The 25889-nt window shown below is 41.7% G+C and overlaps 3 protein-coding genes and 1 long non-coding RNA gene across 8 annotated transcripts in view; 3 read left to right on the top strand and 1 right to left on the bottom strand.

Annotated features, from left to right (window-relative positions):
• Tmem269 (transmembrane protein 269) overlaps positions 1 to 1825 on the top strand; it is a 38005-nt gene extending 36180 nt beyond the window's left edge. Inside the window, exon 7 of the mRNA XM_087215149.1 lies at positions 1629 to 1825. Coding sequence (XP_087071275.1) covers positions 1629 to 1657 — 29 coding nt within the window. The 3' untranslated portion in view covers positions 1658 to 1825. The remainder of the gene's footprint in view (positions 1 to 1628) is intronic.
• Ermap (erythroblast membrane associated protein (Scianna blood group)) lies at positions 1624 to 22649 on the top strand. 2 transcript variants are annotated; one of them, XM_021249939.2, is made up of 13 exons: positions 1624 to 1679; positions 3629 to 3682; positions 5874 to 5974; positions 8546 to 8635; positions 8847 to 8938; positions 11952 to 12068; positions 12632 to 12664; positions 13673 to 13705; positions 15378 to 15398; positions 16499 to 16519; positions 16618 to 16644; positions 18279 to 18305; positions 20035 to 22649. In XM_021249939.2, the coding sequence occupies exons 2-13, from the start codon at positions 3671 to 3673 to the stop codon at positions 20757 to 20759; spliced, it is 1299 nt and encodes a 432-aa protein (XP_021105598.1). In that variant the 5' UTR covers positions 1624 to 1679; positions 3629 to 3670; the 3' UTR covers positions 20760 to 22649. The 2 variants fall into 2 exon arrangements, with proteins under 2 accessions (XP_021105598.1, XP_012923607.1); XM_013068153.3 differs by lacking the exon at positions 1624 to 1679 and having other exon boundaries at positions 3627 to 3682; positions 8847 to 9185.
• Positions 8864 to 17409, bottom strand: LOC147827176 (uncharacterized). Its single transcript, XR_015452712.1, has 4 exons — positions 16803 to 17409; positions 15351 to 15479; positions 11811 to 12045; positions 8864 to 8992 (listed from the first exon to the last, which is right to left on the bottom strand). It is a non-coding gene; the product is annotated as an uncharacterized LOC147827176 (long non-coding RNA).
• A 1192-nt stretch (positions 22650 to 23841) lies between the features above and the next one.
• The window catches only part of Znf691 (zinc finger protein 691), a 48968-nt gene continuing 46920 nt past the window's right edge, over positions 23842 to 25889 (top strand). For 3 of the 4 annotated variants that reach the window (XR_015452710.1, XR_015452711.1, XR_015452709.1), the window contains exon 1: positions 23855 to 23937. The gene's annotated coding sequence lies outside the window, so the exon portion shown is untranslated. Of the gene's footprint in view, positions 23938 to 25889 lie in introns of all 4 variants that reach the window. The other variant, XM_004871836.4, reaches the window with a different exon arrangement.

Raw genomic sequence — 25889 nt, 5'->3', positions numbered from 1 at the left:
GGAGATGGAGGTAAGCATTTGTGTTCAGTGAACTGGGCTTATTTAGCTGGCAGTCCAGAGTTCTTTCTCTTCCTTTAAAGCAGAGCATGATTTAATATTTGTATTTTGACCTGTGGTTAAGGAATAAGGGATTATAAACTCCCCCAAAATAAATTTTGAAAATTAAGGATGAAATCAAGAAATAATTATTGAAATTGAACCTGTTATATGTAGCCTAGGCTGGCCTTGAACTCACAGTAATCCTCCTGCCTCAGCCTTCTGGGTGCTGAGATTATAGGTGTGCAGCATCACATCCAGCCAGTTTATTCATTCTGATGTATAGCATGGTTTAAATTTTTTTGAGAAAAAAGGTGTAGAAGCATATGAGCCAAAAATATTATAGAGGTTATCACAAGCGCCTGGAATTATGAGTTATATTTATGCCTGTATCTGTATCTATTATGGTTTAGATCTAGAATGTTCCCCCAAAACCTCATGCTTTCAGAGATGGAGCTTTTGGAATGTGGATTAATTCATTGATGAGTTCAGAGCTAAACTTGCTGTTAGGAGGTAGAACCTGGTTGGAAGAGGTGTGTCACTGGGGGTGTGCCTTTGGAGGCTCCCACTGGGCTCCTCCCTTCTCTCTCTGCTTCCAGGCTGTCATGAAGTGGGCAGTTTTTCTCTTCCATCCACTTCCACTATTATGTTTCTGCCTTGGAGCCAGCTGACCATCGAATGAATCCCCTGAAACATGTGCCAAAGCAAACCTCTCCTCCTTTAAACTGTGGGTGTGGGTATTGTGTCCTACTAGCAGGAAAGCTTATACATTATTTTTTTCACTTATGGAGTTAGAAGCTCATAAAGAACATTTCAGAAAAAATCCATTTTATATGTGATTTAGATTATCTGATTGAGTTAAAGTGTGTCGTGAGGAAGAAACAAAATACTAATTATGAAAATAAAGTTATAAATTGGTACAATAACTCTGGAACACAATATGTTATAATCTACAACCTCTTGATACTAGTTCTAGATACTATGTTTTAGAAATATTTACTCTTCTTTAAAAAAAGTTTTTATTAGTACATATTGGCAGTATATAATGATTATATTCAATGCAGTATTTTTTTTTTTTTTTTTTTTTTTGGTACCGGGGCTGGAACTCGGGTCCTTGTGCTTTCGAGGCAAGCGGCAGAACCGGTGAGCTAAATCCCCGGCCCATAATGATTATATTCATTGTGGGGAATTGGCACATGTGCAAACACATCTCAATTCTTCCCCCCCCCTTTGCCTCCTTGTCTGTTTTTTAAAAACGTTTTTGCATCAGATTTATTTATTTCTTTTACAAGTTTTTATCATGTTAATGATCATAAACACAGATTAACAGCCAGACTAACAGGCAAAAAAAAATGTAAAACACATAAAACAAGCCAGGTGTGGTGGTGCACACCTGTAATCTTAGCACTTGGGAGGCTGAAGCAGGAAGACTGCTACAGGTTCAAGGCCAGCTTGGACTATGTAGTGAGACCCTGTCTCAAACAAATAAAACAAACACAACAAACAAATAAATAAACAAAAACTCACATGAAACAATTATACTATATTGAGATATACTTTTGGTTGTATATCAATTTTTTTTTTTGTACTAGGGATCGAACTCAGGACCTTGACCTTTTGAGGGAGGTGGTGGCACCACTGAGGTAAATCCCTGGCCCCAAAATATACTTTTAGATACACTAGTCATCCTGAATTACAATAACCTCTCTCTCTCCCTTTTTTCCCTATTGTTTGTCTTTTATTTTGCACTTTGAAATTATTTACTTTTTGTTGTTTGCTTGTTTGTTTGTTTTGGTTACTGGGGATCAAACTCAGGTCCTCGGTGCTTGTGCAGCAGGCAGTGAAACCACTGAGCTAAATCCCTGGCCCTGTTTGTTTTGAGACAGGGTCTCCCTTTGTAGTTCAGTCTGGCCTTGAACTCACTATGTAGACAAGGGTGGCCTTGAACTCTCGGTGATACCTCTGCCTCAGCCTCCCAAGTGTTGAGATAACAGGAGTGAGCCACCTCACCCGCTGCAATTATTTACTCTTTTAAAAATTACTGAGGACACAAAGGTCTTCAGTTATGTGGGTTATATCTTTTGAAATTTGCCATATTAGAAATTAAAACTTGGGGGGGATAGAGAAAGATTGGATGATGGGTACCAAAATATAGTTAGATAGAAGGAATAAGTTCTAATATTCTATAAGAGCACATAAGAGAAATATAGTTTACAACAATTTATTATGCATTTTTAAATAATTGGAAAAGAGAAGTTTGAAGATTCCCAACACAATAAATGATAAATGTGTGAGGAGATGGAAATGCTAATTACTCCAATTTGATCATTATGCATTATGTACACTGTGGCCCATAAATATGTACAATTATGTGCCAATTAAAAATTTTAAAAATTTGGGCCAGGGATTTAGCTCAGTGGTTCTGCCGCCTGCCTTGCAAGCTCAAGGACCTGAGTTGGATCCCCGTTACCAAAAAAAAAAAAAATTTTTTTAATTTTAAAAATTTTAAAAATTTTAAACTGGCAAATTACTACTTCACTTGAAAATAAAAATGTGCACATTACATGTTAACATAAACAGCATATTTTTGTGCCTTTTCTTTTTGGTACTGGGGATCCAACTCTGGCCCCTGTGTTTTCGAGGCAGGTGGCGGAACCACTGGGCTAAATCCCTGGCCAAATGGCATACTTTTATGAAAAACAGCAATTCTCTGAAAAAATTAGTGAGAAAAGTGGTATTGTTTTCTATTTCTGTAAATCTTTTAAGTGTCTGGCTTGATGCAAGACAGCTATATGTCACCCCAGCCATTTTGTCTACTCAGCTGCATTGTGCTATGTGGCTGAAGTATCTATAATGGGGAAAGGGGCATTTCAATAGCTTTTTCAGATAACCATGGGTAGTCTTCTCTGAAACTACACCAGAACTGAGCAAGTGGTAATTTCTTAATGGTTAATTACAGCATGAAATATGAAACCATAATAATGAACTTTTTATATTCTGTTAGAGTAAAACCACTGGTTGTTCTTGCACTTCGAATGGATCTTTTACCTATGCATGATTTTACTATGACATGGATTGGTCATTTGGAAAATATTGGTTTGCCAAGGCATGCATATCTTTCAGATGGTGACACATTTCATTATACAACATCAAGAAACCCCCTTCCACTACCCCTATCACTACAAATCTCATCAAAAAAGTTTTGAGCTGGGAATTTAGCTCAGTGGCACTGTGCCTGCCTGGTAAGTGCAAGTCCTGAGTTTGATCCCCAGTACCAAAAACAAAAAGTCTTTTATTATTGACAAGCTATTAGGCTCATGGTAGTAGATAAAAATTTTTCAAAATTCTAATTTTCACTCAGATGATTACATTTTTTTCTTGGGAATAAACACTGTAGTTTTTTCCCCCCCTTGAAACAACAGATGCAGCTCTGTTGCTGTGGAGAAAATATCTGCTGGGCCCCAGAGTATGAAAAACCAACGGCATATCAGTTGTTCTCTCCATTGTAGCAGACATTTCTGTCCAGTACTAGTGGACTGTACATGGCACCTGCTTCTTGCTTTCATAATTTGTCTATATTGTTTTATATCAGGAGTCAGACCGAAGCTTTACTTGACTCAAATGGGCATGTCAGATGGTGGACTGGGTGAGTATAGCCCCTCCCCCAATGGCTGCCACGGAAACCTAGGCCGGGGTCTGTGAAGTGACAGGGCTCTGCTGAGTTACATGCAGTTGAGGTCAGCGTGATCCCAGTTAAAATCCTTTCCCCTGAATTATGGCTTCTCACTGACCTGATGGGTTGTTTGCTAATTGCACCCAGTCCCAGTACCTGTTTGTTCTACCGAAGCAAGATAACCAGTGCTTACTCCCTAACAGCCCTCCCTGGTGCCATCATTCCAGGTGTTCAGCAGTATTTCACTGAATGCCTTCAAAGCATACCCAGCTCCCTATTCCTTCCCATGATTGTATTCAATAAACACTGGATGTGCTTGAGGGCTTTTGTCTTTGTTGCCCAGAGCAGTACTGATCAGGTCCCTCTACCCAGCTTCTTCTAAGTCTCGTTTTCTGTCTTTATTCTTTCACCATGTTCTGTAATGGCTCACAGGAGGCCAGGAGCCACTGTGGGGGCTCTAGCAACATCTTCTTCCCTGTTCCCTTACTCCATGAGCTTAGTTAGTGACTGCTTCACTTCCTGGCTCAGTCACCACAGTGCATGGCCTTGAAAAAGTCATCACACATTAATATGCAGTAGAATGGCTTTTGCATCATTCCTATTTTGTCTCACAGAATATTGAAAGATAGCTTTCTGAGGATTGAGACTTAATAAAGTAATGTTTGCTCTAGTTTGGTGCCACTGATTGATGGGTATTAAAGCACCAATTGTCTTACCCATTAGGATTTTGCAGTGTCCTTGAAAATATCAACACAGTGGAAAAGGCAATAGCATAAACATGGTTTTGACCTGCCTAGTGGACCTCCAGAAGGCTCACAGACTTAGGCTCATGCACCATGAGAACTGCTGCTTTTGAGGAACTCTTAGAACTGTGAACTGGGAAATGTTTTCATCACGAATTTCATAGCAATACTGTTTGTGAAAGCAAAAGCACATAAACAACACATATTTCTATCAGGAAGGGAGCAAATTGTTAATATATTTGTATTTCTGTGAGGCAACCTGGATGAATTTTTCTCTTTCTTTTTTGTGGTGCCAGAGATGGAACCCAGGGTCTTATACACTGGATGAATTGTAATGTCCTAATTTATACTCTCCCAACACAGAGTTAGACAAGCCCTTCAGTGCAAGAGTTTATTTAGGAGGTGATCCCAGGAAGCAGAAATGGAAGTGACAAGAAAAGAAAGACAAACTGATATAATGTATATTATTGAGCTACAGTGGCTTAGCCCCATTGGGAACTCTCTGGGGAGTCACATAGGATTCGTCTCAGAACTGTCCCTTCTGACTCCCCTCTCTGTGAGTTGATGCCCCTTGGGTATTAACCTTGGTGAATTCCTGGGCTGCCCACAGGCTGAAACGTCTACTAAGGCTTTGTAGAGAGCAAGACAAGTAAGCAAAGAGATGCTGTGGCCTATGAAGTGTCACCTGGCAGCTTGTCTACAAGACTCAGCTGCAACAAAAATGAATGAGCTGAGGGGACATAGTGTGGGTCACCACAGGAATCTGCTAGGCTCAAAAACTAATGTTGAGAGGAAAAAAGGGAATCAGAGGGAATTCTGTACCAAGGATGTATCTCTGTAAAGTGCAAAATACTTAGAAGTATATAATGCATTGTTAAGGCTACAATTATGGATATTATGAATATATTTTTGGATATTATGAAAGCAAGACAGGCGGGAAAGAGTTTATCACACTTTGAATGACAGCCAGCAAGTTTGCTTGTCAGAAAGCACATGTCAAGGTGAAGTTATCGATAAAGGTAGCAAGTTAAAGAACTGGCTAATTCATGGTACCTTTAAAGCCAATCTTCTAATTCACTCTGATTTGAAAAGTAAAGAGGAACAGCTTTCCAGAAAGGGTGTGATAGGATCAATCCTATCCTAGGAAATCCCTGTTGGCAGTTAGTGCTGGAGGAGAAGGGCGCTAAGGACAAAGGTCCCTTATACCCTGCAGCAGTCTGTGGTTCCCTTGCTTCTAAGGAGCCTCTTCTTTGGTCTGTTCCTTTATCAGGGATGGACAGGCAGGGCGTTGCTTGTTTGTTTATACAGAGGACTAGAAGGGAGTCTTCGGGGTGAGCAAGTCCCTGGCTTAGGGCTTTGACCTTAGAATAAAATATGAGCTTTTCCCAAGCCCACTTACCAGGCCCTTCCTGACGATCTAGCCCTTCTGCTGGATGCCGGAAACCCCCCATGGAGGAGGGAGTGTTTCCAGCGAGACTCCAGCTCTGCCACTGAGGGACAAGGGTCCTGGATTCCAAAAGTGGTGAGTTTGTTTCCCTCTCCCCTCTCTTAATTCTTTCAAGTCTTTTACTTTCTCAGGTTCATTGAAAAAATAATTCCCTTTTTTTCTTATTTACTAGAACATCTTAAGGGATAAAACGGGGCAACAGTTAACTGTTATTTAAGGAACATGTGACAAGGGAACTGGATATATTTTGTCTAAAGACTCTTATTTAATTATTGTCATTATTAATATTATATCCCTTACTATTTGCTGGGTCTTGTGCTGTGTGATTTCAGATTGATCATTTATAAACGTGTAGAATCTTTTTTTCCCCCGGTACTGGGGATCTTGAACTCAGGACTTTGCACTTCCCAGGCAGGCGCAGCACCATTGAGCTACATCCCTGGCCCCTGGAATCTTTTTTTTAATTTATCTAGAAGTTTTAAAAATTAAACTGTTATAAATTTAAATGTACATGGCTGCCATATTTCCAACATGTACAGTGGGGGAAAATAGTTACTATTTGAAGACTTTTGCGAGCCATTAAGAGACAAATGCCACAGTAGAAAAGTGAACAACATACAGACAGATCACTGGGAAACTCCAAATGAGTAGTCAAAAATGTACGAATGAAAATGAAACACCACCAAGCTTTTAGAAAAGAGTATTTTGTCACTCATTAAGTTGGAAAAAGTTTTAAAAATTGATTATATCCACTGAAGGCAAGGTTGTATGAAAACAAGCAATTTTGCATACTTTGTTCAATTGATGTGCCCTTTCTGGAGGGCAATTTGGCAGCACAAATTAAAAATTTTCCTGTTTTAAAGATGCAGCTGGGCACGGTGGTACATTCCTGTAATCCCAACTACTTGGAAGCTGAGATAAAAGATCATGCATTTAAAGCTAGTCTGGGCAACTTAGTGAGATCTTGTTCCAAAATAAAAAGTTCTGATGTAGCTCAGTGTGAAGGCCCTGGTTTCAATCCCAGTACTGCCGTCTCACACACACACACACACACACACACACACACACACACACACACACACACATACACACACACACACGCAGAGAGAGAGAGAGAGAGAGGAGAGAGACATTATCAAGGCCTAAGAGTTTAAATGACTTATTTGAACTTATAAAGTCCCTGAAGTCAGAGGCCATGCCACCACTAGGACAGCCTCCTGATTCCAGCCATCAATCCACTATCACTTGTAGCAGTGTTCAGTATAGCAACACACTGGAAAAAGCCTAAATATCATACTATGGAATTATTTTAAAAATTCTCATATGTCCATGATAGAACATTAAAGCCTTTAAAAGAATAATTGATGGCATAGTAAAATATGTGTAATGTAATGCTTGGTGAAAACCCACGTATCAAAACAATACAGTACATATAGTCCTATTTTTTAAAAGGTTATATACATGCTTAGAAAAGATATTTGAAGAAACATTATCTCTGGATGGAGAAATTATAGATGATTTAAATTTTTTGTCTTTTTTTGAAGGTAATATTCTTATAACTAGTACAGAAAAAGCCCCGAATTGTGGCATGCTTTTAGGAAGTAAAATACTTTATTATATAGGGCAAATTTCTTCATATAAGAACTCCATTATTGGGCTGGGGATTTAGCTCAGTGGTTCCGGCACCTGCTGTGCAAGCACAAGGTCCCGAGTTTGATCCCTGGTACCAAAAATAAAATAAAATAAAATAAAATAAAATAAAATAAAATAAAATAAGAATTCCATTATAAGGGGGAAATCATTTGCCCATTTTGCAACTCATGGTACAGAGGTATGCATTCATGCATCATTTATTCATGCATCTATTCATCCATGTTTTACATTCTGCTTCCAGAAAGGTCCTGACACCTTTCCTTGCATGAAACTCTGACACATACATGGCTGTCCTTCCTTTTCCAAGTATAAAAGAGGGAAATCCCATTGTAGGGGACCACAATATTGATTATACCCAAAGCAAGCTGTAAGCACTGCAGTCTGTAAAGAATTAATCCCTCAGTTGGCTTGTTTTGAGAAGTGAGTCCTGCCGAAGCTTGCATGCTGAGGTCAGAGTGATTCACACCCAAATTCTGTTCCCACAATTAAACCTTCTTGACTAGAAGGATATGGATTTAATTATAACCATATAGTTTGTCTATTCTGTTCCTAATTCAAGAGTGCTTTGTCTTTTTCCTTTACAAGCCTTGCCTGCATTAGTTTCCATAGAAACTGCACAACTCCACATCCTTGAACGTAGTCCTGTCCTTGGATGTAGCTTGCCTTTACCCCAGTTGATTACCAATAAAAATCACTGACTTGGACTGACTAGTGCCTTTGCTGATTAAGTAGCGCTGGTCATCCTGGCTCTCTGTTTTTTCTGTCTCCTTAGTTAGTTCTGTCTTTTAGGGGTTTTTTCTCAGCCTTGAGCCATAGCACCGAGCAAAAGATCAGAACCTATTACACTTGTTCGGCAAAGTTCAGTCCATTCTACAAGGGAGCCAGCAGTGGAGCTGGGGTTGGAAGCCTGGGCCAGGCCTCAGTGTCAGCCCCAGCATCTTGGTTGAACCCCCGCCATCAAGCTCACCAGCCCTCTTCTGGTGTCTGTCCTAGTTGGGATGGAGACGACAAGTTCCTCTGGGTCCTGGCTGTCCAGTTGCCTCCTCACTCTGATCTTCCTCCAGCTGCCAGAGCACATGTCAGGTAGGAGCCCCAAAACCTTTCTCCCAATGGAGTCTCCAGAATAATGGAAGAGTGGCCCGAGATTTAACTTCTTTTTGGGTTCTGTTCTTCCCTCCATCATTTCCAGGGCCTTTCCCAAGTTCCATTCCTCCCCAAGCTCTTTCTCCTACAGCTCTCTCCCAACTCGCCATGTCTTTATTATTTTTTAATTTATTTTTTGTCTGCCACACAGGGGATGCTGGCAAGTTCCACCTGGTCTCCCTGGGGGGCACGGCCGAGCTGCTCTGCCCTCTGTCCGTCTGGCCGATGACCATGCAGGAGGAGGTGAGGTGGTTGCGGCCCTCACACCAGCAGGGCTCCCGGGCTGTGCACATGTTCCTGGGTGGGAAGGACAGAGATGAAGATGTGATACCAGAATATAAGGGCAGGACAGAGCTTCTGAGAGACCTCCAAGGGGGAAAAATCTCTCTACGGATCCGCAACGTGAGCCTTGAGGACAAAGGACCATACCAATGTCAGATCCAGGTCGGAAATTGGACGCAAGAAGGCACTGTGACCCTGAAGGTTGCAGGTTAGGATGGGTTTGAGGTGCTTGGGGTCATTTGTGGGGACTGGATGGCTTTATGAGGACCTTCTTTGTCTCTCCGTAGGCAGACTTTTCTTTCTTCAGCAAGCAGTTTTTACTTGCATGGATGGTCCAGCCTTACTCAGCCGGGCCCTCTGATCACAGGTGAAACTGTGACTCTGACCTTTCATGAGGAACAAACCCGAGCTATGGAAAACACTACACAGTGCAGGTCCTGGTTAAATACAGCCAGTGACCTGTCCAGCTTGTTGACTCAGACTATAGTTTTTCCTTCCTGGGTCATATTTCTTTGCTTCATCATCAAGAAACTCCTAACTATGGCTCTAAGGAAAAGTCTTCACTGGCTAGAATAGCCAGCTGTGACATGGATTTACTTAATGAGTATCTCCTGGGGTTCCCAAGTACTTAAAGGGCCAGGAAGGTAGAGATAGTTTCTCTCAAATGGACTTCAGTATTTAAAAAAGAATCAGCCTACAAAAATCTAACCCAACCCAACTCAACCCAAGTCTTTGAATTTGCTTGAGTGATACCAGGCCCACACTGTTACACACTGATTATCTTTTGGTCATAACTTAGTCATACACCAAAAAGAGGATGTGTGACAGCTTTAAATCAACCCCTTTAAAACATACAGTAGCTAGTATAAGGATGCCTTCCAAACATGGGAAGTTACAAAGTAATTTTTAAATGGGGCCTGAAGTGCCCAGAAGAATTTGGAATCATGTGATGAAGCTACTGCCATGAGTGGATTTTGAAATGAATTTGGCTAAAGCTAGAGACTGTCTTGTCCCAGTGGGAGAAGAATGGGAGTGTGGAAGGGAGAGACAGACATTAAAGTTACTTTGAGAGTTGTCCCTGTTTATCAGAGGAGGCTGATGTTGGGGCATCCCCTGCACCCAGGACTCTGACTAGAACCACACACTTGCTGAGGCCCTGCCAGTCTGTTCCTGGGCTGGTTCAGCCAGGCAGTCTGTCCACTCCAGTTCCAGGCTCTGATCTTTAGGTCTGATGCTGGCTGGACCCGGCTGGTGTCCAGCTCAGTGGGATGGTTCCCAAAGCTTTGGAACAAGTGGAGAAACCCCAAAGGTAGGGGGCTTCCATCCCTGTCTGAGCCCTACTCCCTGAACAGACTGGGCTCTTCTGAACAGCAGTATCCAGCAGTCAGGGAGAGTGCTCTGGGGAATGAACATTTTTCTTGGTGGTGGTGGTAGGGATTGAACCAAGGACCTTGCACATTCTACACAAGTGCTCCACCACTGAACTACAGCACTGCCCCCCGCTCCGGAATGTGTCCTGTATGGTCTGCTACATGGTCTTCAGCCGAGAGAAGAGTGCAGGTGTGGTCATAGCAAGTAGTGAGATGGAAAATAGGCTTAAATTACCTGACGGGGCTCAAGGAAGCTCCTACTCTTGTAGAAACTCTGTAATTTTTAATTTTTTTAAAATTCTAAGAATAAAACATATATATTATAGAAAACAAAAGTATGCAAAACATTTTAAGGAAACCAAAAAATGATCTTCAACCTCATAAATGATAAAGAACTACCGCTAGCATTTTGATGTATTTCTTTCTAGACTTTCCGGCATGCATGTACCTCCAAGTAGCATAGATAGTTGTATGTGTATTCTTGGCCTGGAGTTTCCCCCCACTGCCTGCGTCATGAGCATTTTTGCCCATGCCCTTAAGTAGTTTTCTGTAACATGATTTGAGATGCTGCATAGGATTTCACTGTGGTGCTACAGAATAATAAAAAATAATCAGTCTAATTTAGAGCATCTAGATTTTTAAAACATTTTTCCTTCCCATCATAACTAATGGTACAATGAACATCTCTGCACATATTGGGAAAGTGATTCTGATTATTAGACTGTGTTTCTGGAAGAAGAATTAATGGGCTAAAAGGCATGAGTCTTTTAAAGCCCTTGAAACGTGGAGTCAGACAGACAGAGAATCATGGTTTTAGAGCCAAAAAAGATACACAGTGCCTGGAGTTTTCGGGTGAAGAGGGGCCAGATATCTGTTAGTCCCCTTTTTCTCCTTCTGTGCCCATCGCTCTTCTCTTACTACTGCCATTTCCCCTCCCTAGGTGCTAAGTGGTTAACCTGACCGATTGCTTTAGATCTCCCTCAAACCCTAGGAGGCAGCGACCCTTATCCCCATTTGACAGACAAGGCAAACCAGGCTGGGAGAGGCTGAGTCTCTTGCATAGCGTCACACAGTGGTTGAGCAAAGACATATCACTTGTCACAGCCCTCTTTTATTTTCTCTTTTCTGTCCTGACTAAGCATTAGGTCTGCTGCTGTGACATCCAAAGCTTGTTTTGCCCCTGTTGTTGGTGCTCAGGGAAAAGAGGATGCTGATTGCTATTCCAAGCAGGCGAGGATTTGAAGGGGAGTCAGACAGGTGCTCATGAGAAGGTTGTGGGTGATTACTAAGGAAAGCACTTGGAGGTCTCGAAGTCCCCACATTATTTTTTCTACTGAGTTTAGGATAGAAAAAAATTGTGCTTGAGAATCTGAGTAAAAAAAATCCTCAGGCAGGACCATCAATACCTTTCCTGAGAAATGAACATCTCACTGGTTTTTAATGTTCTCCAGGGTTTGATTTACCATGAGAAGCAGTCTCTTGGTTGGGGTTTCTCCCTGGAGGCAATGGAGGCAGGTGGGATGTGCCTGGGCTATCTGCCATCTGCGGCCTGGGAGCAGCTCTCAGATGTCTCCCTGAGGGTGCTCACTGGTGGTCTATTTCAGTCCCATCTTCGGAAAGACTCTCCTCCTCAACAGTGGGTCTGGCTGTGGTCCTACCTGTCCTGTTGCTGCTCATCACAGCAGGCATTTATGTCATCTGGAAGCAAAGAAGATCAAAAGGTAACTAGGTGGTAGCTCAGGCTGGCAGGAAGTAGGACTATGACTACTCTGGGAAAACACCAGAAGGAAGTAGAAATAGCCATGATGCTGTCCATAGGTTTAAGACCTTCCAAGAGGGCTGGGAGAAAACTGGTAGAGTATATCCGGGGACTCATATTGTAGAGGGAATGCAATAAACTGCAGAAAGGCCCTAGGCAGATTTATAAATACTCATCCTTTGAGAAATTAGACAACTGACCATGCTAGCCTTCTAATTAAGAAATTAAAGCCTTCTAATCAGGAAATCCAATTATATTCATTGGATTAAACCCTCATAAAAATGGTCACATTTTACAGGATCTCATGGTAGCAATGGTCTTGGAAAGTTACACAAGCCAACACTTCTTTCCCCCTTCCATATGATGGCCTGAAGACCCTGTAATCTTTTCAAAGAGTCACACACCTGTAATGTCCAGCAGTCAGTCCTACTCCAGCAGCTTGGGTCATCTTTGGACAGTTATGCTTGTTAGAAAAAAACCCCTCTTAAATCCCAAATTACTTCTCTCTCTTTCCCTTCCTTCTAGAGAAGCTTCTCTATGAACAGGCATTGCAGGTAGGTAAGTGTCCTAGGCTGGGGCGGGGGAGATGTTTCTGTTTTGTTGATTTTTGTATCTCAAAGCCTACTAATTAGATTCTGTATCTGAAAGTTCCATCATCCACTGTCCCTGGTAATGATGATGGTATCTAAATCCATTGCTTCCAGTTTTTACCAGCTCTTATACTTGTAATAGCTTACCTTCCAGTATATTTGGTGATTTTTGTCTGTGAGCTCATTACTTGATCTTCTGTGGGAGTTATGTAGGTCAAACATGGGGAAGCCTTTATTCATTTAATAAATAATTGATAATTATCTATTAAATGTCCTACACCATACTAGACCCTGGAAATTCAATGGTGAGTAAAAGCAGACACAACTCTGGCCTTTTAAAACTTCCAATCTAGCCAGGGAGATTACATGAATTAAATAGTTACTCAAGTAGATATGTACAAATTCCACGAAGGAAAGTTCTCAGTTTTACAAAGGCTGTGACCAGGATTACTAACTAGGCCTGAGGGCTCAGGGTGTGATGTTCCACCTGAAGGATGGGAAGTCATGAGTTAGAAGAGAAAGGAAAACCATCCACAGAAGAAATAACAGCTTGAGAAAGAAACATGGTCAGAGGGAGAAATGTTTACATGAGGAGCTGAAAAGGTGCAGAAACGAGGGAGAAAGGTGATGGAGTTGAGTTGTGAGGGATGTTTTAAATCACGTTAAACATTTCCGCCTTTCTCCTAAGCACAGTGGTAAAGCAATGAATGAGGATAACTGAATCAAAATTGTGCTTTGAAAATCTCTTTCTGGCTGCAGAACAACATGAGAAGAGCAAGAATAAGACAAGCTGTGGGGCACAATGTGGGTTGCTATTTGTGTTATCCAGATGAGATATGATAAGGGACTGGATCAGGGAGAAGGAAATAAAGAATGGACAGAGGTGGACAGGTTCAAGAGCAGGTAAAACCAGTAGGAATCAGGGTCCTCAAGGTAATGGCAAAGAGTCTTATTTTCTTTTTCTTTCCTCCTCTAGAAAATCTTCTGGAAGACCATGCAAAAGAAAAAGGTAAGGCTACATAAAGAGCAAGGGTAGGGAACAAGTAATATATTGGTTTTCCTTGTATATAATTACTGACACTCTATGAATATTATTGGAATTCAGTTTCCAGCATCAAGGGGCTATGGAGTTGGTGGCAGTGGGTGAGGGGATGCCCATGATCAAAATGCATAATTCTGGATCCTTGGGAACTTCTTACATCAGCCTTTCTACCAATCACTTAAGAAGGGAGTCTGGATTTTGTTTAAACATATATTAATATTAAATGTATGAAAAACTCAAGAATCCACACAATCCTGGCATGGAGAGAGATGGAGTGACACAAGGGAAGGATCACAGTCAGCGACACCTGACTCAGATCAATGGTCTACTGCTTATTGGCCCTGGATAAGTCGCTTTACTGCCCTGAGCTTTGGTTTCCTCATCTGTAAGATGAGAATAATAAGTACTCTTACCTGATAGTTTTCAGTATTAAAAGAGACAACCTTTAAAAAACAAAACAAAACATCTGTAAAAGTACCTAGAACTCCTTTCTCTTATTGCCACCTTACTACCTTCATTAATTGAATGTGTGCTATGGCCCACTGAGGGTAAAAATTAGACAGCCTTTTGAAGTCAGGTCACTGGCTCAGATGACCCCAGATGCAATGATATTATTTATGATCTCCTCTCCTGCCCTTTACATTTCCTCCAAGCTGGTGAAAGTGTAAGGTGCACAGCATAGACACTGTGACCGTCCTGCCCAAGAGTGGAAGGGACAGTGTGTGTGATGTGGGAGCCTCTGACTCAGGAGTCAGACTTGGGTTTGTATCCTGCCTCTTTGGCCACTTGTTAGCTAGATGATCTTGAGCAAATTTCATGGCCCTCAGAGCCTCAGATTATTGCTCTGTAAAACAAGAATAATAATTCTATGCACTACACATTGTTGAGAAGATTCAGCACTTACCTTAGTACGCATAAGAACAGGAAACAATCAGTAGAAGCTATTAGTAGTGGAAATGGCAACCATTAACCATAGCACCCAAGGAACTGTGACATATTTAGTATCTTTGTTTCAGAGCCAAATGCCTAACCCATGTCCAGCCCCTTAGCACAGGGCCTGGCAGTGCACTCTGGGGTATAATTTAAATTCTCTGGCAGGGCAAATGCTAGGTAGGAGAACATGTGGGCCAGATGATCCCTCTAGAGAGGTCACAAGTATTCCCCCAAAGCACATGAAGCAATATACATATGTTTCCAAACCTTAGACCTCCAAATTTGTGAAAATTGTAACTTCATGGAAGTTACTATAAAAAAAATCATAAAGTCATATCAATAAGTCAATGTTGAGCCTTCAGCTAGCTGTGCAATTTAGACATCATAAACAGTAGATTGAATAAGGGCAGCAAGGCATGCACCATGGACTGTGATTACAAACATATGGAAACACTTACCAGAAATGAAACCAGACAGTCAAAAGGGAAGAGAAAGGAGAAACCAAAGTCTAGGGCATCAGGAAAGGGTCACTGGCACCATTGGATTTCTTAGTCTGACCCCTGGGACAGGAGACTGGAGTAGGGACTGATGGAAACATCATCATCCTTTCCATCATGGGGGGTGGAGTGGTGAGTTTCCCAGGGCAGGTGGGACAAAGGGACAGGATCTGATTACTCACTCCTCTGTCTCTCTCTCTGGTTTTTAGGAAGACTCCATAAAGCCATCAGTAAGTCTTGCTCCTCCTCCGAGGCACAAACTTCCCTTTGCTGGCATTTCTGCTTTTAGATGAGTGCTTCAGTTTCACTTTCTGGGCAGAAAGGAGGGAGCAAGGGTAATTCAAACCACAAGATTGGGATTTCTTGGTTCTCAAAGGCCTCTTTTCTCAAGTGTTCCCATTCCTATTTCCTGCTCACTTGTTATCTAGTCTCTAAATCAGAAATACTTCACCAAGAAGACATGCACTTTCCAAAGGTGAAGCAACTGGAAGTCCCTTTTATCACCCAGGCATGGGATTCCCTTAGGTGAGGTCCAAGGCAGATCAATCTCCATCAGACTGACTATGCTAGACCAGTGCTTTTCTACCGTTGGATTTGGGAAAACTTTTTTTTTTTTAACATTAAAAACAATCTTTAGGCAGGAATGGTGTTGCATGCCTGTAATCCCAGAGGCTGAGGCAGGAGTATCTGTGAGTTTGAGGACAGCCTGGGCTACATAGTGGGTTCAAGGGCAGTCTGAACTACACAGTGACTCTGTCTTGAAAAACCATAGAAAAACCTGCAAATACACACACACACACACACACATACACACGCACACATACACACACAAATATATGGTTTTATGTGGAGAAAATATACACAAAACAATGACTCAGTGATAGTTTTAAATGAAATTGTAGGCTCAGGATATACAGTGGTAGAATGCTTGCATAGCATGCATTCTAGATTAGATCCTCAGTATTGCAAAAAACCTAAATATATATATGTATATATACATGTATATATTATATACATGCACATATATTGTATACATATATGTATAAATATGAATTTATGTTCTCCCCAAACGTCCATATACATTTATATTATCATTGCTTATAGGTGTGAAATGTATTATTTATTTGGTCTACAAGTAAGGTTTGGGTTACATAGGAATTTGCTGATCCTCTGTCATACTCTAGGGACCTATTGGCTTTGCAGACATTCTTATGGGAAAGTTCCATGGCTATTGAGGATCTGCTCTTGGAATATGGGTGGACTGGGACAGGAACATTGAGGCTATGTAGTAGCTCTCATTCTGATTTGTCAAACTGTTTTTATTCTTTAGAGAAACTCCGGAGTGAACTGAGTAAGTTTCTCATGTTCTTATAACTTCCATACCACCTTACCTCCTATTGCCTCAGTATTTTTAGTGAGAGCTCATCCTTTTCATTTCTTCCTCCACAGAGTTGAAAAGAAGCGCAGCCAATTCAGGTGAGATGCACTTGCCCCTTGTTTGATTCTCACCCTATGGGAGTTCTCATTTTCTCTAGTGCTTTAATGATCTCCTTGTGCTAGTCAATCTTTCCTTCACTGTAACAAAATACTTGAGATAAACAACTTATAAGGAGGGAAGGTTTGTTTTGACTCACAGTATTGGAGGTTTCAATCCATAGTCAGTTTGCCCATTGCTTTTGGGCCTCTGGCAAGGCACAAGTTCTGATAAAAAAAGAAATGTAGGTAAATGGATGTCCCTTGAGACCATAATACTAAGTAAAATAAGCCAGATGCACAAACTTAAATATCACATGGTTTCTTTTATATGAGAATTAAAATATATAGAAAACATACAGTTTTTGCAAATGGGAAGGTGACCAAGAGTTGGAAGAAGGCGAGAGGGTTGGGAGGGGAAGGGAATGAAAAAAAGAACTAAGATGTGTTATATACATGTTGAAACTCCCTGTGATAAATATAATCAGTATGTATTGCAATCATGTACTAATAAAAAATTTAAAATACAATGTATATGGAGTCTCGGATGTCCCCTAAAAGGCCATGTGTTGATGGCTTGTTCTTCAGCATATCATGCTGCTGGGAGGTGGTGGAACCTTTGGGAGACAGGGCCTAGTAGACAGAAATTAGGTCACTGGGGGCATGCCAGAGAAGGAAATATTGGGACCCAGCCTCTTCCTCTGCTTTGTAGCTGCAATTAAAAAATAAAAAAATATGGGCCGGGGATTTAGTTAAGTGGTTCTGCTGCCTGCCACGCAAGCACAAGGACCTGACTTCGATCCCCTGTACCAAAAAAAAATAATAATAATAATTACAGTAAAAGACACATTGCCATTAAATCCCCCTCAGAATATTCCCCCTCAATTCAAACACACCCCATTATTCTTGCCACTTTCTGAAACAATTTGGAATTTTTTACAAGATATGAGTAAACATATAGTGAATGCTGGTGTTGCGTATTATCTAGTGGAAAGACAGGCTCATCAAAACACTACAGTGTAGGGGCCAGGGATTTAGCTCAGTGGTGCTGCCGCCTGCCTCACAAGCACAAGGACCCGATTTCGATCCCTGGTACCAAAACCAAAACCAAAACACTACAGTGTATCCTCATCCACTGTTATTCACTGGATCTGGCAGTGTACAACTTCTGGCTCTTCCACAAACTCAAATTGAGCATGAAAGTTAAATGTTTTGAATTGATTCAAGACATTGAGGCAAACAACAGCACAGTTACTAAAGACATGAAAGAAAACTTCCAGAGCTGCTTCAGAAAATGGCAGGAACAATGAGATGTGTTTGAAGCAAGAGAGAGGATTTGGAAGGGGATTAATGGCAATATATTTTTTACTCATGAAATTTTAAAAAATTAAACATTCGCTGTAGTTTTTTATTGCACTTATGAGGAAGCTTTTCACTTCATGGCAGCTAGGAAGGAAAGAGAAACAGGAAGGTGCCGGGATCCCAACATCTTTCTGTGGCACACCCCCATGACCTACCTTCCTCTCGCTAGGTCCCACCTCTTAATAGCACCATATGTGGAGGAACAAGCCTTCAACACATGGTTCTTTGGGAGAGGTTCATGATCCCAACCATTGTACCCTTTTCATGTCTTTCAGGCTGGAGAAGAGCTCGGCTGCATTTTGGTAAGTTATACCAATCAAATTGACCCTCATTTCAGAGCTCATCCTTCAGAAGGCTCTGTAACCTTAGGTTTTGCTCCATTCCTTTTGAAAGCAAATTGTACTTAAAATTTTTTTTAATCAAATCTGTTTACCAGCTTTTTTTTTTCTTTCCAATATTGGGATATGCTGCACTCCCAGTACTGCTTAGCTTTATTCACATATTTTTTAAATTTTTTGAGACAGAGTCTTGCTAAGTTGCCCACACTGGCCTCAAAGTTGTAATCCTCCTTCCTGAGTCTCCTGGGTAGCTGGGATTACAAATGTGTTCCACTGTGCCCAGCTGTATCTAGTTATCAAACTTAAAAAATCTTTGAGATTTTTTTTGAGTGTCACATTTAGATTTGGAAAGTCTCCTTTCAGAGCACTGATAAATATTAGGTTTGATCTTATGAGATTCCTTTTATTTTTTTGAGATTTTTCTTAAGTTTGTCAGTTATTTCTTTTTTGTGTCTTGTCTGTGCCTGTCCTAGCTGGACTACTTTTTGACTGTTAATTTCCTTATAGTACTTTTTTATGGCCAAGTGTTTATTTTTATGCAGTTGAATGCTCTAATTTTTTTCCTGTGTCATGTTTTCAGGTGATTTCCAGTTTGGGAAGTCTTTCCTAGCCCATAGTGGGGTAAACAGCCATTGCTTCTATGCATTTGCCACATCCTTCTTTCTCTGCAGACCAGTTTTCTTGGTGGGTGGTGGGTAGTAACGAAGATTTTCAGAAAAGGGCAGGAGTTGGCAGATGCCCCAACAAATATAGACTATAAAAATTTTTCATAATTTTATTCTAAAAGATTTATACATCTTTCTTTGTGTCTATTCCTTAATAATTTGTATTTTTGCAGATTTTGGAACAAGATTGTTATTTTCACTGCTTTGGGCTCATTATCAATTTTCTAGACCGTTAATTCCCTTCCTGTTCATACTATCTTCCTTCCTGCAGAGTACAAATACAATTGATCAGCTGGTCACTTGAAATAACATAGGTCACCTAGACTGGCATTATGAGAACTCATGAGCCTGCCTATCTTGAGTTCACAGTCTAGCTTACTCCCACCACCTCAAACAAATATGGATTTCATAGATTTAACACTCAGAGAAGATCTTGTTTCCTATGTTTAGGGGAAGAGGGAGTCATACTATGACCTTCACAATCAACAATTTAAGGAAAAATCTTTGTCTCTATGTTAACTTTTAAAAATGTTCATTGTAAGCAACAATTTTGGGTAACAAAATGAGCACAACACAAGTCACCGTAGGAATGAGGCACAATTTCATGCATTAACTGATTAAATCAGCATGGCAACACTTCAATATAGGTTCTGCTATTATTCCCATTTTACAGATGAGGAAACTTAAGCTTAGAGATGAATAATAAGCCCAAAGTCATGTATGGAAAAGCATCAATCCTGTTTATTATCGTGCATTAGATTCCACTGGAACATCAAAGACAAAGGTAGTTTTTCTCAAGATAGATAAACTTTTTCCTCTTTTATTTTATACCCTACAAGGTGACCTACTATTTTAAAGAGAGTATTCTTTAGTTCTAGTATGTGTGAGGGGCCAGGGACTCATGAGAAAAAAAAAAATGAGTCAATGACAGTGATTGTAAAACTACAGATTATTTTTTCTTCCCAAGCTACCAAAGATGCCTTAAGACCCAACTTTGCCAAACCTCACCTCTCTGTGACTCTCTGCAGAGGCAGTGACCCTGGATCCAGATACAGCACATCCCAAACTCATCCTGTCTGAGGACCGGAGATGTGTGAGACTTGGTGACAGAAAGCAGGCTGTGCCCGACAACCCGCAGAGATTTGATTTCGTTGTCAGCATCCTGGGGTCTGAGTACTTCACAGCTGGCTGTCACTACTGGGAAGTGCATGTGGGAGGCAAGACCAAGTGGATCCTTGGGGTGTGCAGTGAGTCAGTGATTAGGAAGGGGAAGGTCACTGCCTCACCTGCCAATGGACACTGGCTTGTTCGCCAGAGTGGTAGGAATGAGTATGAAGCTCTCACATCCCCGCAGACCTCCTTCCGCCTGAAAGAGCCTCTCAGGTGTGTGGGGATTTTCCTGGACTATGAAGCTGGCATCATCTCCTTCTACAATGTGACCAGCAAATCCCACATCTTTACTTTCACTCACAGTTTCTCTGGCCCCCTCCGCCCTTTCTTTGAACCTTGTCTTCATGATGGAGGGGAAAACACAGCACCTCTAATCATTTGTTCAGAACTACAGAAATCAGAGGAATCAACTGTCCCCAAGCCAAAAGAAAAAGCCCATGCTAATGGAGATGTGGCCCTGAAGATGAACTCTTCCTTACTCCCCCCTCAGGCCCCGGAGCTTTTCCCACTCAAGGATATGATCCTGTCCTGGCCCTCTGACCTTGGCCCAGCCCTTCAAAAGCTCAAGGTTCCTTCTTTTTAGGGATATGCCTCATGAACTGCTCCCGTGGCCACCCAGAATGTTCAGGCTCCTGGATTTCAAGGCTCCTGGCTCAACACCTGATTCTGGAATATCTTTTCTCCTTAACTCAAATCCAGACCCTTCTGTGTTTTCTATTTGTACCACGTTTTTCCTAGGGCTCAGTTTTAAACCCTGTCTTTCTTCTAGGGACTTGAAGCTCCCATTGCCATGGAAGGAGAGTTCCTAAAAACCAAATGCTCAATTTAGGTGTAGGCAAAAATATTGGATGTGTGTCACCAGGGTTAACTCAAGCTCAGGGAAAGCATTCTCTATTTGAGAGGATATTTACAGGAACCTCTGCCTATCTCATCCTATGCTCTAGCTTTGAAGTTACAGTTCCCAGGTGTAACTTCTTACTTTTCCACCAAAGAATGCTCCCTCTTTCCTTCCTTCTCTCTGCCCCCCCTCCCACTTCTGTCTCTCTCCTTTCTCTCTTTCTCCCTCCTCCTCCCTCCCTCCCTTTCTCCCTTTCTCCCTTTCTCCCTCTCTCTTTCTCTCTTTTCTTTTCTCTTTCTTTCTTTCTTTCTTTCTTTCTTTCTTTCTTTCTTTCTTTCTTTCTTTCTTTCTTTCTTTCTTTCTTTCTTTTCTTTTTTTCTCTCTCTGCCTCTAGCTCCCAGTCAGCTTTTAAAAAGTAAACATGCTCTGGATCACACACCCTCCTTTCTTCTTCAGGAATCGGGGTAGGACAGAGGGTTAAAACAGGCCATTCTTTTCTCTTTTTTTTTTCAAATGCAATAATAGAGGTTAAACCCAGGGCCTTTGTCCTGAGCTCCATCCCCAGCCCTTTTTTGATTTTTTATTTTGAGACAGGGTCTTTCTAAATTACTAAGGTGCCTAGGCTTGGCTCAAACTTGGGATCCTCTTGCCTCAGCCTCACAGAGTGCTCGGTCTTTCCATTTTCTTGATGTTGTTTACAACATAATTTGGAGACATCCAGAGCAGCAACCATAATCCTGAGAAGCCATAGGCGCAGTCAGGGAGCTGCAAACCAAACAGTTCAGCTGTATGTGACCCTGAACAGACAGGAGCAGATGAATCGGTCAGCTGTGCTGGCTCTTTTGAATACCCTTTAAGATTCAGAGAGGTCCAGTGACAAACAGTGGCAATTTTAATCACTCATATAGAGCTTTCTCCATAACTATCATGCTGGAAGACTTGGTGATTTGTACATGAAATAGCCCTGGGTCAGAGAGAATTGATTTCAATGAAGTTGGCAGCCTTCTCATCTGAAAGGTGTGAGGATAAAATAATGAATCTGATTTTTGGGTGTGATTTTCAGAAAGAAGGCTAGTTACTTTCAGGTCACACCATATATGTGGTCTGGCCTGTTTGTGGAGATATTGGCTATCCATTTGCAGATGGGTACATAGTTTGGCTCAACAGAAGCTAAATCAGTCAATCAGAAATCTTCCCATTAGTGCCTGTATTAGTCAAAGAAAATAGTTCATAAGCATTCATATGATTATGGAAGCTGGCAGGCTTGAAATCTAGGAAGAGCCAGTGTTTCAGTTCAAGTCTTTAGATGGAGGAAAAGCTGATGTCCAGTCAAAAAGCTGTCAGACAGGAAGAATTTTCTCTTACTTGGGGAGGTCAGCTTTTTCTATTCATTTCTTCAGTTGATTGGATGAGCCACACCCACATTAAGGAGATCATTCTGTTTCACTTGTTTTTTTATTTAGATGCTAATCTCATCTAAAAACACCTTCACAGAAACACCTAGAATAATGTTTAGCCAAATTCTGGGCACTTTGTGACCCAGTCAAATTGATACATAAAATTAACCACCACAATGCCTGAGTGGAACTTCTCATTTGCTTTTGCATACTTCTTCAATAAAACCTTTGCTATTCACTGTTTGGCATGCTATTGTTTTCATTATAAATGAGAAATTGTGGCGACTTTGGTTGCTAGGAAAAAAATGCATTATGAGATCAATTTCTAGACAGTTTTGAGTCCACTCAAGCAAGCTTTAACCACAGTTCATACTAAAGCCACTTTTATTTCTGAGTCTGCCCTCTAGTATTTTTTTTCAAAAAAATTTTTTTGTGGTACTGGGTATTAAATCCAGGCCCTCAAACATGCTAGGCAAGCACTCTACCACTGAGCTACGTCCCTAGCCCATTTTTAATCAATTTATCAACTAATAGTGTACAACAGATACTTGTATTTCACTCACACATATTCAGTTCCAAACATACTTTCTTAAATACCCCAATCTTAAAAGCAACTTACATTGTTTTGACTGGCCCCACTCACTGAGAAAACTTAACCAGTGAGAAACTGAACAGTGTGGAAGCAGAAGCTCTACGTATCTTGCTATCAGTCTGTCATCTATCTATCTATGAACTCATTTAATCCTTATAATAATTCTGCCAGGTATTTTATAGTGGAGGAAAATGGTGCTTCAAATGGTAGGTGGTAGAGTTGGGATTATAAACCTGGTCTCTCTACCTCTGAAGGCACGGTTCCCCCCTACCCTTTTTTCTTCCTTTGGACTGAAATACCATGGAGATCTTGAGAAGCCTGTAGTTAACCTCAATTAGTCTTTATCTTTTAAAATAGAACATGAAAAATAAAATCTTAGTCCAGGATACTTTAGTGGTATTGTGTATCTCTTTTGAAAGCGTCAGATTTAATTGAAGATGCATGTAGGACCCAGAAGAAGCCTTGCTTTGGGAGCCAGAGGTCTCCTTGAACAGTGAACAGGGGATTGAGCTACTACTCATCTTTAAACTCCCTTCCAGGTCCACACTCCTTTAATTTTAAACTATAAATCTTGAGTGAGGTGCCATACTCTAGGCCTCACTGGTTGTCCAGAGGTTCTTCAAGGACTGCCACTCAAAGGAAGCAGAAGAGCTACCTACAGCCCGGTTCTAAACTTCTCAGAGGTTCTCTGCCTGGCAAGAGGCGACTGTCTTCTTCAGGACTACAGCTCCCAGCATGCCAGGCAGGAGGCTAAAGATTATTGGTGCTCTCGCAAGGGCGCGTGCGTTATGGCAGGTACTGCAGCCAATAGGAAGGAAGATTGTCCCTAGAAACCAATCCCAGAGCTGCAGGGCGGGCCCTTCCTGGGTTCCGTCTCCGGCTCTTTCCGGGCCCTCAGAGGCGGAGCTGTCCCTGACCAAGCGGCGGGAGCGAGGTGGGTCTCGGCTGGGCGGGGGTTGCGGGGGTGGGGGAGGCGGATACATCTTTGCTGGGCACTCTGAGGACGATCCCTTCCTTCTCACCTCGGACTTGGATGCTGCTTTGCCCCCGGAGATAGTGGGGAGCAAAAGGCCCGTGGTCCCTCCGCTCAGACCCTTGTCCGGGTCCCCCGGCCCGCGCGGTCTCCACACCTACCCCGCCCTTCTTCGGCTGGCCTTTGAGTGCCTCAGGCCCGCCACTGACCATACCTTTGGAGTCAGTTGCTCGTTCTCTCCCACCCTGGGGTACGTTTGAACCCAGCTCCTATCTTCCACAACACTGTGGACTCTTCCAGTGGCTTCTCTTCGTCCTCAGGGCACAGCCCAACCTCTGGGGTCCTGGCCTCCAACACCTCTGATTGCAGCTTTTGTCTCTTCTCCCTCATCATCTCCTCGGACTCCTTTAGTCCTCTATGTCTGACACGTTATTTAGCTCTAACACCTGATCTTTCCTAGCTCTTCTTTCTCTTTCCCCACTCCCTGACTTGGCCCCAGATCTGGAACTTTGACCTTTCAGATCACATTCCAACTTGTCTTCTCCCCTCTAACCCAGGGCTTTGGCCTTCATCATCTGTGGATACCAGGTCCATCTTCTTGGCTCTGTCACTGCCTCAATTCATTCCACCCTGTATTGTGCCCCTAAGAAAGACCAGCCCAGTAGGCCCTGTACTTTCCCAAATCTTAGAAATGTGCTATGAACATAAGTGTATTTTAACTCCACTGCCATTTCATTAGGTAGTGAGCGACCTTTCTCTGCCAGTCCTGGCCTTGCTTACCAGCCCATCCTGAAAGTCCTGGCTGAAATGCCATCTCTTCCGTGAAGCAGCTCATCTCTGATCCTTTCAGGAAGATATGCCTGTGCATCTGAACTCCCGTGGCACTGTTTTTCTTCTTTCCATCCTTCCTTTCCGCCTTTTCTCCCACTAGTACTAATGTAATGATTAAAAGCCCTGGCTTTGGAATGATGGACACAGGCTCCCATTGTGCCACTTATAATGAGCTCATGGCTAAATTATTTCTCTTGAGCCTCAGTTTCCTCATCTTTAAAATAAGGATGACAAATGAATAGTTCTAAAAATGAAATGAGGTGATTCATATGTAATGCTTAGTCCAAGACCCTAGTACTTTGTAGAACCTTTTAAAAATGTTAATTATTATTGGCTCCTGTATCATGCCCCAGATGCTGGACACTGAGAAGTAGGTACAGAGGTGACCAAGGGACAGTCCCTGTCATTGTTTCTTGGAACTTAGGACAATTTGTGGAATTCATGGTCTATTTCACTACATTGTATTATAAACTATTTGAGGGTGGTAATCATAATCCTAAATCTTTTTGCTTGTACATTGACCCAGAATTCACCCCTAGATAGAGCTTGACCTTGGTAAATTATAATTGCTCAGAATAGCAGTTTGGGAGGTGAGAGAAGACCATGTACTCATTGCATTCAGTTACTGGAGCCTAGGTTGAGTGGGAAGGGGCAGAGAGTAAATTAAAATCTCATCCATTCACTCATTTATTTAAAAGACATTGAAGCATCTAGCCTTATGCTGCAGAAGATTACTAAGACAACTCAGTCCCTTTCCTGAAGTTGCTTATAAACTACTAGTGGAAGCAGACATAAACAGATGATTGTAAATCACTGTAAAAGCAAGCACAAGATTCTGTAGGCACATAAAGGAGAAAGTGGGTAGGAATCAGGAGATTCCTGAGAAACAGTGGGTGAGAATACATACAAGTAAGTATGAAATGGATTCTGGAGACAAGCCTGGCCTTTATTCAGTTCACTTGAAATATTTATTAGTGAGCTTCTGTAATCCTTGCCACTACTGTAGGAGTGTGAGTTATATTAGTAAAACCAAACAGATCCTAACCAACCCTCAGGGAACTACTGTTTAACAAGGGAAGGCA

Source organism: Heterocephalus glaber, unplaced genomic scaffold (genome assembly GCF_053883595.1).
Source record: "Heterocephalus glaber isolate CG9 unplaced genomic scaffold, H.glaber_assembly_v1.0 deba00001452, whole genome shotgun sequence".
NCBI lineage: Eukaryota > Metazoa > Chordata > Mammalia > Rodentia > Bathyergidae > Heterocephalus > Heterocephalus glaber.
Note: the sequence above shows the minus strand (reverse complement) of the source record. Positions and strands in the feature narration are given on the sequence as shown.

Bases quoted from the DNA above. Each gene is read 5' to 3' on its own strand.
- Ermap (XM_013068153.3), top strand. From the start codon at position 8,551: ATGGAGACGACAAGTTCCTCTGGGTCCTGGCTGTCCAGTTGCCTCCTC. The intron at 15,399-16,498 runs GTAAGTCTTGCT...TTTATTCTTTAG, and splicing joins AAGACTCCATAAAGCCATCA to AGAAACTCCGGAGTGAACTG. The intron at 18,306-20,034 runs GTAAGTTATACC...GACTCTCTGCAG, and splicing joins AAGAGCTCGGCTGCATTTTG to AGGCAGTGACCCTGGATCCA.